Genomic DNA, 13,856 nt, shown 5'->3' with positions numbered 1-13,856 from the left:
GGGCTTCCTATTGAACCTAGCATAAAAATCCAACCCCCTTGTGCTGGCCAACAAGGTCTTGTATCATCTGGTCTGTCTACTTTTTCAGCCTCATCTCCTCCCACTCCACTTGCCCTTCAACCCATTCTTTCTCCTTTCCCACTTGCAATCACACGCAGTTCTTCCTGTTCTTTGAACACAAGTTTCTTCTCACGTCCATTTGCTCTGCTAGAAGTTCCCGTATATGGCTACTTGTGTTGTTTGTTTTCGTCTGTCTCTTCCCCACTGTAATAGACGCTCCATGAGATCAAGTGCCACGACTATATTGTTTACCACTCTCATATCAGCATCTAGAAGGGTCCCTTACATGTAGTATATGCCCAATAAATATTGAATAAATAAAATTGTAGTTTAAAAGTCTCCAAGTTTCTGATGAATATAGATACGAAAATCTTCAACAAAATATTAGCAAACCAAATCCAACAATACGTTAAAAGGATCATACATCATGATCAAGTGGGATCTATCCAGGGATGCAAGGATTTTTCAGTACCTGCCAATCAATGTGATACACCACAGTAACAAATTGAATAAAAACCATATGATTGATTCTATACATAGAGAATCTGAAAGATGCTACCAGAAAACTACTAGAGCTAATCAATGAATTTGGTAAAGTAGCAGGGTACAAAATTAATACACAGGAATCTCTTGCATTCATATACACTAATGATGAAAAATCTGAAAAAGAAATTAAGGAAACACTCCCATTTTCCACTGCAACAAAAAGAATAAAATACCTAGGAATAAACCTACCTAAGGAGACAAAAGACCTGTATGCAGAAAACTATAAGACACTGATGAAAGAAATTAAAGATGATACAAACAGACGGAGAGATATACCATGTTTTTGGATTAGAAGAATCAACCTTGTGAAAATGACTATACTACCCAACGCAATCTATAGATTCAATGCAATCCCTATCAAACTACCAATGGCATTTTTCACAGAACTAGAGCAAAAAATTTCACAATTTGTATGGAAACACAAAAGACCCCAAATAGCCAAAGCAATCTTGAAAAAGAAAAATGGAGCTGGAGGAATCAGGCTCCCTGACTTCAGACTATACTACAAAGCTACAGTAATCAAGAAAGTATGCTACTGGCATAAAAACAGAAATATAGATCAATGGAACAGGATAGAAAGCCCAGAGATAAACCCACGTACATATGGTCACCTCATCTTTGATAAAGGATGAAAGAATATACAATGGAGAAAAGACATCCTCTTCAATAAGTGGTGCTGGGAAAACTGGTCAGCTACATGTAAAAGAATGAAATTAGAACCCTCCCTAACACCATACACAAAAATAAACTCAAAATGGATTAAAGACCTAAATGTAAGGCCAGACACTCTCAAACTCTTAGAGGAAAACACAGGCAGAACACTCTATGACATAAATCACAACAAGATCCTTTTTGACCCATCTCCTAGAGAAATGGAAATAAAAACAAAAATAAACAAATGGGACCTAATGAAACTTAAACACTTTTGCACAGCAAAGGAAACCATAAACAAAACAAAAAGACAACCCTCAGAATGGAGAAAGTATTTGCAAATGAAGCAACTGACAAAGGATTAATCTCCAAAATTTACAAGCAGTTCATGCAGCTCAATATCAAAAAAACAAACAACTCAATCCAAAAATGGGCAGAAGACCTAAATAGACATTTCTCCAAAGAAGATATACAGATTGCCAACAAACACATGAAAGGATGGCTCAACATCACTAATCATTAGAGAAATGCAAATCAAAACTACAATGAGGTATCACCTCACACCTGTCAGAATGGCCATCATCAAAAAATCTACAAACAAAAAATGCTGGAGAGGTGTGGAGAAAAGGGAACACTCTTGCACTGCTGGTGGGAATGTAAATTGATACAGCCACTATGGAGAACAGTATGGAGGTTCCTTAAAAAAATAAAAATTGAACTACCGTACGACCCAGCAATCCTACTACTGGGTATGTACCCTGAGAAAACCATAATTCAAAAAGAGTCATGTACCACAATGTTCATTGCAGCTCTATTTACAATAGTCAGGACATGGAAGCAACCTAAGTCCATCTACAGATGAATGGATAAAGATGTGGCACATATATACAATGGAATATTACTCAGCCATAAAAAGAAATGAAATTGAGTTATTTGTAGTGAGGTGGATGGACCTAGAGTCCGTCATACAGAGTGAAGTAAGTCAGAAAGAGAAAAACAAATACCATATGCTAACACATATATATGGAATCTAAAAATAAAAAATGGTTCTGAAGAACCTAGGGGCAGGACAGGAATAAAGATGCAGACGTAGAGAATGGACTTGAGGACACGGGGAGTGGGAAGGGTAAGCTGGGACGAAGTGAGAGAGTGGCATTGACATATATATACTACCAAATGTAAAAAAGATAGCTAGTGGGAAGCAGCTGCATAGCACAGGGAGATCAGCTTGGTGCTTTGTGACCACCTAGAAGGGTGGGACAGGGAGGGTGGGAGGGAGATGCAAGAGGGAGGGGATATGGGGATATATGTATGCGTATAGCTGATTCACTTTGTTATACAGCAGAAACTAACACAACAATGTAAAGCAATTATACCTCAGTAAAGATGTTAAAAAAAACCTCATATGATCATCTCATTAAATGCAAGAAAAGCTTTTGACAAAACTCAATATCCATTTATGATAAAAAAAACCTCTCTAGAAAGTAGGTATAGGGAAACATACCTCAAAATATAATAAAGGCCATATATGACAAACCCAAAGCTACCATCATTCTCAACAGTGAAAAGCTGAAAGCATTTCCACTAAGATCAGGAACAAGACAAGGATGTCCAATCTTGCCACTCTTATTGAACATAGTTTTGGAAGTCCTAGCCACAGCAATCAGAGAAGAAAAAGAAATAAAAGGAATCCAATTGGAATGCAAGTAGTAAAACTGTCACTGTTTGCAGATGACATACATAGAAAATATACATACTATACATGGAAAGTAAACATACAATATATATAAAATCCTAAAGATGCCACCAGAAAACTACTAGAGCTCATCCAAGAATTCAGTAAAGTTGCAGGACACAAAATTAATGCACAGAAATCCCTTGCATTCCTATACACTAACAACAAAAGATCAGAAAAGGAAATTAAGGGAACAATCCCATTTACCATTGCAGCAAAAAAAGTAAAATACCTAGGAATAAACTTACCTAAGGAGGTAAAACACCTGTACTCAGAAAACCGTAAGACACAGATGAAAGAAACTGAAGACAACATAAACAGATGGAAATATGTACCATGTTCTTGGATTGGAAGAATTAATATTGTTAAGATGACCATACTACCCAAGGCAATCTACAGATTTACTGCAATGCCTATTAAACTACCAATGGCATTTTTCACAGAACTAGAACAAATAATTTTAAAATTTGTGTGGAAACACAAAAGACCATGAATAGCCAATATAGCCTTGATAAAGAAGAACAGAGCTGGAGCAATCACACTTCTTGACTTCAAACTATACTACAAAGCTAGAGTAATCAAAGCTTTGGAACAGAACAGAGAGCCCATAAATGAACCCACACATGTATAGTCAATTAACCTATGACAAAGGAGGCAAGCACATACAATGGAGAAAAAACAGTCTCCTCAAAAAGTAGTGCTAGGAAAACTGGACAGCTACATGTAAAAGAATGAAATTAGAACATTCTCTAACACCATATACAAAAGTAAACTCAAAATCGATTAAAGACCTAAATGTAAGACCAGATACCATAAAATTCTGAGAGGCAAACATAGGCAGAAGACCCTTTGCCATAAATCTTTGCAATATTTTTTTGGATCTGCCTCCTAAAGCAAAGGAAATAGAAGCAAAAATAAACAAATGGGACCTAATTAAACTTAAAAGCTTCTGCAGAGCAAAGGAAATCATTGAGAAAATAAAAAGACAACCTATAGAATGGGAAAAAATAATTGCAAATGATATGGCCAATAAGGGGTTAATATCCAACATATCAACAGCTCATACAACTCAAAGAAACAAACTCAATTAAAAAATGGGCAGAAGACTTGACTAGACATTTTTCAAAAGAGGACACGCAGATGGCCAACTGGTACATGAAAAGATGCTCAACATCGCTAATCATCAGGGAAATGCAAATTAAAACCACAATGAGGTATCACCTCACACCTGTCAGAATGGCTATCATCAAATAGAACACAAATAACAAATGTTGAGGATGTGGAGAAAAGAGAACCCTCATACACTCTTGGTGAGAATGTAAACTGGTGCATACACTACGGAAAACAGTATGGAGGTTTTAAAAACATCTAAACATAGAATTACCATATGACCCAATAATTCTGCTCCTGGGTATATATCCACAAGAAACAAAAACAGTAATTTGAAAAGATAAATGCACCCCAGTGTTCATAGCAGCATTATTTACAATTGCCAAGAAAGTAAAGTAAGCGCCCATCAACAGATGAATGGATAAAGAAAATGTGGCATATATATATATATATGTATATACTCACACATATATATACACATACAATGGAATACTGCTCAATCATAAAAAAGAATGAAATTTTGCCATTTGCCATAACATGGATGAACTTGGAGGGTATCATGCTAAGTGAAATAAGTCAGACAAAGACAAATACTGTATATCATTCACATGTGGAATCAAAAAATGCAACAAACTAGTGAATAAAAAAAAAAAAAAGAAACAAAAAAAAAAAAAAGAAAGAAACAGACTCACAGTTATAGAGAATAAACTAGTGGTTACCAGTCGGGAGAGGGAAGTGGGGAGGGGCAAGATAGGGGTAGGGGATTAAGAGGTAAAAACAATTATGTATAAAATAAGCTACAAGGATGTACTGTACAACACAGAATATAGCCAATATTTTATAGTAACTGAAAATGGAGTATAACTTAAAAACTGTAACCTACTATATTGTACACCTGCAACATAATATTGTACATCAACTATACTTCAATTAAAAAACCCTCAAAATTTCAAAGGTAGAGATGAAATGGTGTTAGACAAAAAAATATTGAACCATTATTTCCACCCAGAGATATCAAAACTTTATTGATGTTAGGGTCAGCATTTCCCTTGACCCAAGTTGGTTTCAACGTGTGAAAAATTCTAACCTAGTGTATCAATGTCAATATCCTAGTTGTGACAGTATGCTATAGTTTTGCAAGATGTTATTGAGGGAACTGGATAAAGGATACATGTGATCTCTCTATTATTTCTTACAATAACATGTGAATCTATAATTATCTTTAAAAAGTTTAATTAAAAAATTCTAAAGGTAAGATAATTTAGTATTCATTCAGCCTGCTTATGTAGTACCACCCCAAAATGTATTCCTCCACAGAATGTTCTGTGGTGCTGAACACTCACTGATGGAACTTAGGATAATAAAGGAAGTCTCCATTTCTGGTAGGTGATATATTTTTCCCGGAGCTGAGGACATCAGACTCTGTTCTTAAGCACACACAGCACCTGCCCATAGTCAGTGTTCAATAAATATTTATTCAATGAGCTAATTATTTCTGAGAATGCCAAAATGACATCCAGGCACAGGCTATGAACTCCTAACACTGCCTGTCACAGCACTTCAATGTGCAAAGACACCAGCACCACAGACAGGTCTGTAAATGACTCTGAACTGTTCACAAAGCACTTATTCTTAATAAGATGTCCAAAATATACAGCTGACTCTTATCCACATTTATCTAGTTACTCAATTCTTCCACACAAGTTGTATTACGTAGTAAGGTAGAACGAAGAAATTACTGTCAGGCCATCTATAAAATCCTGTTCTTTAAATGGATATTGAAATAGTCCTAGTCTTACTGACCAATCAAGCCCCTTTCCAAAAATTGACTAGTATAAATGGGTTTTGGGAAGGACATCTCCATCAGGAAGTAATTAACCACATGAAGAGAACCTACTTGGCTTGTCAATTCTGGTAAAGGATGAAGTGTCTAAATCTCCAGGTTGTGTTTATTTTTCCGTCTATTTATAGAACAGTTAATGTATAAAACAGCATACTTTTCTGCTCTATCATAATCCACTCAGCCAATCTCTATATTTAAGGAATGTTTTGGGGACTTAACATCTTCAATTATTTTATAAGTTACAATCTCTCCAAATTGAAATCAATTACTTAAAATTTTAATATAAACCAAGTTCTTCTGTCTGAGCATTTTTCTTTTATCACTTATATAGTCAGGAATACTTCCTCCTTTACCTCGTGAAAGAGCAACTTAATTTTTCCCACAGGCTATCTAAACTGAGTTCTGAACCAACTGGAGCAGCTGCTGCTCCTGAAGCTGATTAGTAAAACAAAGTATTCAGCGTAACACAGGAGTTGATTTAAACCGATAAAGAGCAGGAAACTCAGAGCTGAAGGAGAACCCGGCTCCTGACATGGCCCATTGTTCCTTGGTACACTAAGGCACTCATCAAGTTAGGTGACCTCGTATCTCATCTGGACTAAATACCAAAGCTGAATGCACCTATTTAAGGCAGATGAAGCCTCATCCTTGAATTTCCAGATCTAAATCACTATGGTCCTTTCTCATTTATTTTCTAAATTGGCAGCTTTTGTAAGAGTAACTGAAGAAACACAGGTTTCATACGGAGAAGGCAGTTAGGAGACTAGTGTATCCTCCTCGATTGTGTAGAAGAGAATCTGAAGTTTAAATTCAGCAGATATAGAGGCCCTGCATATTAACGCTGTCCTCTGAATGAAAGAGACTAGATTTACAAATAAAGCCTAAAGGGATGGGGGAAGTAAAGCTTACGGTTTTCAAGCTATCATTACTCAGCTATAGCATCAAAACACTGTGCAAAAGTGTTTTAAGTCAGTCAATTTTAGAACTTACCTATACGGATGAACTATAATATTTATCTACTCCTAATTTTGGCATTGACCCTAATACTTAACTTCCACCAAAACTACCCCACCATTTTCTTCTTTTCAAAACCTCTGATTGCCGACCATATTCCATACTCAGCCGCAGAACTAGGCCATGAAAAAAAAAAAACACCCCAAAACAACAATAAAGCAAAACAAACTCCCCTGTTTAAGGGGAAAAACAATGTCAGTTTTGGGCATTTGGGGAACTATGAGGAATCCTTAAAGTTGATGTAGATTTCACGTGGTCCATTTGAAAACAGCCATATTTAAGGGAGATTTACCTTTAAATAAGCTCAGTTGTACCTTGCCACCATCACTCATGCCCTGGCCATTCCAAATATTTTTTTACTCCTAAGAATGACAGAGAATGATACAAAACCCTGAAACACCATTTTATCTCTTATACTTGCAGCTTCATTTACCCAAGAGTAATGACTCCTTCAAGTTATACAACAGATGGCAAAGTTATTTGGAAACTAGGCCACCTAAAACTTTTCAGTCCCATTTTTTGGAAAAAATGTTTTTTGGAGGGAAAAAAATCATGAGCAGATAGAGCATTTTGGACAGTGTGTGCAGGTTTGTAAGGTGTATACAAGATAACACCAGGAAACAATTCAAAAATAAAGCTAAGAAAACAATTTCATTCCCAACAGCATCAAAAGAGAATACTTAGAAATAAATTTAATAATGTAAAGTGCAAAACATACTCGAAAACTACAAAATATTTTCTAAAGAAATGAAAGATCTAAATAAGTGGAAAAACTTCTCACACCTGTGGATTGGAAGACTTAACATTGTTAAGATGGCCGTACACCCCAAACTAATCTGTAGATTCAACACAATCCCTATCAAAATCCCAGCTGACTTCTTTAGACACTAAGCACCAAGCAAAAATCATTTACAAGAATGAGAAGTACTTGCATCTTGGAGTTACTTTTGGTTTGTAGATGAGGGTTTTACAAACTCTGAAAAAAATCACTGCATCGGCCCCGGACTCTGCGCCTCCAGGGCCCTCATATCCAAACAAGGCCCGCTCTGTAATATAACCTAGTCACTGCCAGCTTAATTTAGTGCTAACAGTGCTATATCCACCTGGAAAAAACACCTGTCGGGGTGGAGTGATAGGAGCTGAGGGAAAGCAGCAAAAACAAACCAACCAGCCAAGAAGAAACGCTTCTTGACCTCCTTGCAATGGGTCAGAGTTTTAAAATATATAAAGGAGAAAATACGTTTTAAAAACCTTGAACTCTGCATTTTCTTGGGAAAATTTGCAAGGCTATTTCCTTTAAATAAATGGGACAAATGTTATTGTTTGACATGAGTCAACCAATTTATACAAGCCATCTAAGGAGCAGAGTTAGTACCAATCACTAATACAACAGAAATGGGTTATATTGCATACTCTCTAGTCTAATGACTCTCACTTCGTCAGGATATAGAGAAGTTAGTCTCTCTCACTCTGAAAAAGGGATAGTAAGTGGAGCTGAGACTATCTTTTAGACACATTTCCTCTCCCTCTCAAATGACCATTTAAAAGCAAATCTTTAATTAAAACCACACACAGAGAAAATTTATGCCACTCACAGGAATTTATGGTTCCATTAAATAAGACTATAGCAATCTGAATTGTCTATTTAGAGCTGCAGTTCCATCCAAGATTTATGCTAATTAAGCTTTTTTTTCTTACATCAAAAACAAGACTCCTACAAAAGAAAAAAATAATCACTCAGGGGGAAAAAATTTAAAGCTTTCCAAAGAAGTACATTTTATTTACATTTGGAAATGAGAAAGGCAGCTGTTATCCCTTTACAGTGATAGATGCCACAGAATGTGCTAATCTACACAGGCTCCTCCTTACACAACACACTGCATTACATTTAGAGATTTGATACATGAAACTTTCTCCCAAAGGCACAGACAGCCGCACGATATTTACTTTGGCCAGGAGACTCACGGTTTTACTTGAGAGGAGCCTATGTTAACGACAGGTGCACTTAGTGGCTATCATATCTTCATATTCTTTATAAGCAATTGAGCCATCAGGCTCAATTGCCAAAACACTCAAAGGGCTGTACTTGGCAGGTACACAGGATGGTCTCGGCACTGAGGAATCGAGCTTCTCATGGATGATGTTCTGCACCATGGTGTGAACCGGAGAGCCATACCGATGTCCGACCGCCCTGGGACAGTCCCCTTTACAGTATCGAGGGTTGTATTTGTGTGGAGCCACAATCCAGTTGTCCCACTTCAGCTGACTAAAGCTGAGTCTAAAGTCATGGAGCTCACACTCATTTTGGGGAAAAAGAAACTGTTTGAAGTATTCACTCAGATTGAATGAAGCTGGAACCAGAGGCTTCTTCAATTCAGAGCTGACAGTTTCCTGATCTCTCCGGTGACGGGACGATCTTACACCCTCAGCAGCCTCTTCTCCCATGGGATAGGCAGACAGCTCTCTCTTCTGGTCAGGACCCTGTGAAGGCCTCTTTTTATAGTGGAGGGAATACCACCTGTGATAAGCCTGAGCACTTGTGTCATTCAGATATAAAAGCAGTGAGGGGGCTACCAGAAGAGTCATGTTAAGTGGACCGTCCTGCGCTGAAGGATGCTGCAGCTGGTCTTTCACACACGTAACGTTTACAGACATGTGAATACTCCTCTTGTTGGAGGCCACTAGAGGCTGAAGGAGAGCCGTCACATCAATCTCAATCCATCTGTATTTCTTTCTAAGTTCAAACTGTGAGTGAAAGGTAAATGAGTATGGAACTCTTGGGAGAGTCTTGCTAGAAAACTCTGGCTCTTTTATCACCAGGTTGCACACACATTTAACAGGAGAGGGAAAAGAAACGGAGTTGTTGAAAGTGTATAGCAAGACTGACTTGAGTAAATGTTCAACAGCAGTAACACGATCCAGGTTAAACAGCAGGTCCACTGATGACGGGAGGGTACCTGAGGAGAAAAACACGCCACCAGTAATGCTCAATACAAATCGAAAGCAACGCAAAGTCAGATCAAGGAATTAGCACCTCAGAATGTGCTTCCACCCTTTTCCCACTTTCTCAAGTCTCAAAACAAAAGTTGGGGTGGGATGGGGGGTTATAAAAAAAAAAAAAAAGCAGGTAACCAGTACCATAACTAAGTCCCAGCACTTACAGCTGGATACTTAATCACCAGCAATTCAGAACAGCTCTGGTGGTGAATTAAAACGGGGACTCACGACATTCTGAAGTTTCAGAATCTTAATAATTTGCTTCAAACATAGAGGAAGCTAAGGAGGAGAGCAGTATTGTTCTCTTGAAGAGTCTCTAAGGGGAAAAATGTAATAAAGACACTTGCCAGGCTTGTTAAGAAAACATTCAAGTCCTTATGGACAGAATCAATAAAGAAAACATAATTGTCTAAGTTAATTTGGAACACTTGAGACCGACAACAAATGGAGGCTCTAAACCCACTATAACAAAACAGGACATCAAGGAAGGAGGAAAGGTTTTAAATAGCCACAAAGGACCTGCTGAGTTAGAAGGGTTTTCTGTAAGTTATGAGCTAGTGAATATAGATTCTGTTTTTTAATAGTGCTGTTCCGTTCTCTCTCACACACAAAATTGTTGACTAATGCTTTGTTCTTATAAGGATCTACTGTTCCACGTAGGTACTTAAGCTTTCCTCTCACAGAAAGCAACAAACATGGGTAAATATCCTGTTTCATAAAACACACCAACAACTGAAAGAGATTCTTTAGGCACATATCCAGGCCAGAATTGGTAGAATGAGAAGAATATGCAACTAGAAGTCAAAATACCTCTTTTCCAGTCTTGATTTTGTGACCTTGGACAAGATGCTAACCTCCAGCAGCGCTTTCCCAGCCTTTAGGGCCATTAAGTCTCTTCTATCATATTAGCGCAGCTTAACCCATGAGAGAGCATTAGGAAGAAACAATAAGATCAAGTACCAGATTTGTCTGGAATTTGATATTGAGTATCATGCAAAGTAAAATGTAAGTCAAGGAGCAAGGGCCAGATCCTTTCTGTAACTGAAATGCAGAAGGTCTATCTTCTTCCCTCCACACATTAACCAGTCTGCTCCTACACACCTGTCACCTGGTCCCCAGGAGCCTGCTTGTGCTGGGCACAGGGGGTGAAGAGCCGAACAGTGTTGTAGAGGTGACTTCTGTTGGATTTCGGGATCCCCTCCTTGGTAGCACATGCCTTATAGAGCCTCTTCATATAGTGCAAAGCTCTGTCATCTGGCTGCAGCCTGGGGGCCTCCGTTTGCCCATCGTACAGAAACTTAAAGAGAGGGGAAAGGAGGCCAGGTCTGTGTCTCCCATCTAGAGGCTGCAGAGAGGACTGAGGCTCAGCCTCAGTTTCCAATGGAGCACTAGCTGCAATCTGAGCTTCTCCCCTAGAAGCCTGAGAACCAAGGCTAATAGGAAAACAGAGCCAGGCAAAGCAGCAAAAACAAAGGAAGAACTTGCTGGGAAGTGCCATGGCTTGGAAGATTAGCAAGAAACACGTTTCCCCATACCAGTCTTCTTCCTAAAAGCCAGGAAGAGCCTCTGTTGGTCTCTTAAATAAATGTTAGGTGTGTGCGTGGGCTAGGTTCACGTCTGTAATCAGACATCAAGGATGCCTAGCTGAAGGTAATTTTATCAGCTGTATGTCAAACAGCTGATAACACCCTATTTATCCAATTTCTCCTAACTAGATACAGATTTACTTGGTTATGTAGCTTTCCTTTTCCTTTTCCCTGGCATTTATTTAAAATCGCTTAAGTTAATGGACTAGTTATGTAGCTGAAAGGCTAAGAGGAATTGAGGAAGGCTCTTAAAATAAAACCACCCATTTTCTGAGAGAGATTAGCATCCTTAAAGTGTTCCTTAGGTGCTTGCTGAAACTTCCAAGGGACATGGAAAGGCTAACTAATTATTCATGATGATACACAGATCTGTTGGTATGCAACTTATGGTATTCGGTTTACTCTCCCTCTCTATTCTCATCACCTCTCCCACTTCCAGGTGCTTAGAATAATTTACTGCATGTTGATTTGGAGGGTGAGAGAAAGTCACAATTGGCAATGAAATTCCAGAGAGCACAGAACTATTAAGTTGCCTAGTTCTCTCAGGTAGCTTAGTAAGGATATGTACTTGGAATACTGCAATATGCTTTTAAAAAGGAGGACATCGCCTTTAATCCTGACTCATTTTTAAATATAATTATCTTGATGCCTTTACTTTGGTCTGCACATTCATCTATACATACTTTAGTTGAAAGGTTTAGAGGTGTTTTCAGGTGCTAGAAAATAATTGAAAGTTTTATTTTTTATTAATCACTCTAATGGTAGTAGAATTTGCTAGGATATTTTTGTTCTTAACTGTTATAAGTATTTATGTTCTTGCCTCTGAGCTAAAATCAGGTTAGAGATTATGTTTTAGAAAAAATGAGATGCGTGCACAATGAAGAGCTGAATATACTCATGGTATAAGATACAGACCAGTCTATGCAGTACCCAGGCTGATAAAACCGAGGTATATTTGTAAATATTTTTAAAATAAATTTATTTATTTGTTTATTTTTGGCTGCATTGGGTCTTCATCGCTGCACGCGAGTTTTCTCTAGTTGCCGCGAGCGGGGGCTGCTTTTCCTTGTGGTGCACTGTCTTCTCATTGCGGTGGCTTCTCTTGTTGCGGAGCACGGGCTCTAGGCGTGCCGGCTAGTAGTTGTGGCACGTGGGGTCAGTAGTTGTGGCTCGCTGGCTCTAGAGCTCAGGCTCAGTAGTTGTGGCACATGGGCTTAGTTACTCCACAGCATGTGGGATCTTCCTGGACCAGGGCTCGAACCCGTGTCCCCTGCATTGGCAGGTGGATTCTTAGCCACTGCGCCACCAGGGAAGTCCCTATTTGTAAATTTTAAGTTCATTGCCTGCCAAGCCTCCCTGGCCCGTGGCTGGTAAGCAGGGTTATAAAACACAGCCAAACTGTTGAATGAGAACTTAGTCCTAGATTACACATGGCCAGCAATGCCATGAACAAAACATTCACAGACATGCTGCATCAAGTGGAAAAGTCAGTCAGCTGTACAGGACAGCGGCATCCTTAAGCAGACAGCACTTTTCCGAAAATGGAATCGCTTCCCTCCTGGGAAGTGGAGTGAACTGTGGGCAACGTGACATCCCGCCCGCGGCAGAACCCTGTCGGAGAGAAGCCGGCTGCTGTGGAGGTCGCTTCTTTCTTCCCTCCTACCACCACTAACAGCTGTTCAGCAGTTGCTGGACTATTACTTGAGGGCTCCTGTGGCTAAATTTGAGGAAACATTTTTATTCTCTCTTGGGAAAGTCTACACCCTGCCAGTGGATTCTAATCCGGTGGGTGCCAAGAGAAGTCCCAGATCCGTGTCCCTGATTCGGGGCCTGAGGTCGCTGAGAGCTTGAACATAACCGATTCCTGTTCCAGCTACTGGACAAAACCCTACAAAACGTCGCGTCGGCTGCCAGGCGGCGGCTTCAGGGGCGCTCTCCACCACGGGAGAACACCCGACCCTAAGCGCGCGGCCAGCGAGGCCCTCGAGGCCGGCGGGGCCCTGGCTCTTCAACTCTTAGTCCGTGCGGCTCCCGGGAAAGGCGGGAACCGAGGAGAAGTTTGAGAGACTCGAGAGGGTGCCCCCGAGCCCACTCAGTCGCGCTTGGCCCCACCCCCAAGCAGGCACCACCCACCTCACGTCACTCGGCCGGGGCGCCCCTCTCCCGCCCGGTGAGGATGGCGCCTTCCTCCGGAGACAGCCGAGAAGGGGTCCTCCCGGAAGTGACCTCACTGCCTCCTAGCTAGGCGTCCGATCCTACCGGAAGTGGTGGACGGAAGCCGGTGGATCCCGCGCTGCGGAGGGCGAGGTGACCT

At 39.8% G+C, this 13,856-nt stretch overlaps 1 protein-coding gene across 2 annotated transcripts; it reads right to left on the bottom strand.

Moving 5' to 3' along the window:
- Positions 1 to 8,544: 8,544 nt before the first annotated feature.
- On the bottom strand, positions 8,545 to 13,768 carry GDF9 (growth differentiation factor 9). Of its 2 annotated transcripts, XM_033405905.2 has the most exons (3): positions 13,676 to 13,768; positions 11,058 to 11,253; positions 8,545 to 9,916 (listed from the first exon to the last, which is right to left on the bottom strand). In XM_033405905.2, exons 2-3 carry the CDS (start codon positions 11,188 to 11,190, stop codon positions 8,949 to 8,951), a joined length of 1,101 nt encoding a protein of 366 aa, XP_033261796.1. In that variant the 5' UTR covers positions 11,191 to 11,253; positions 13,676 to 13,768; the 3' UTR covers positions 8,545 to 8,948. The 2 variants fall into 2 exon arrangements, with proteins under 2 accessions (XP_033261796.1, XP_004279958.1); XM_004279910.3 differs by lacking the exon at positions 13,676 to 13,768 and having other exon boundaries at positions 11,058 to 13,668.
- Between the last annotated feature and the right edge of the window lie 88 nt (positions 13,769 to 13,856).

The sequence above is a fragment of the Orcinus orca genome, chromosome 3 (assembly GCF_937001465.1).
Source record: "Orcinus orca chromosome 3, mOrcOrc1.1, whole genome shotgun sequence".
Taxonomy (NCBI): domain Eukaryota; kingdom Metazoa; phylum Chordata; class Mammalia; order Artiodactyla; family Delphinidae; genus Orcinus; species Orcinus orca.
Note: the sequence above shows the minus strand (reverse complement) of the source record. Positions and strands in the feature narration are given on the sequence as shown.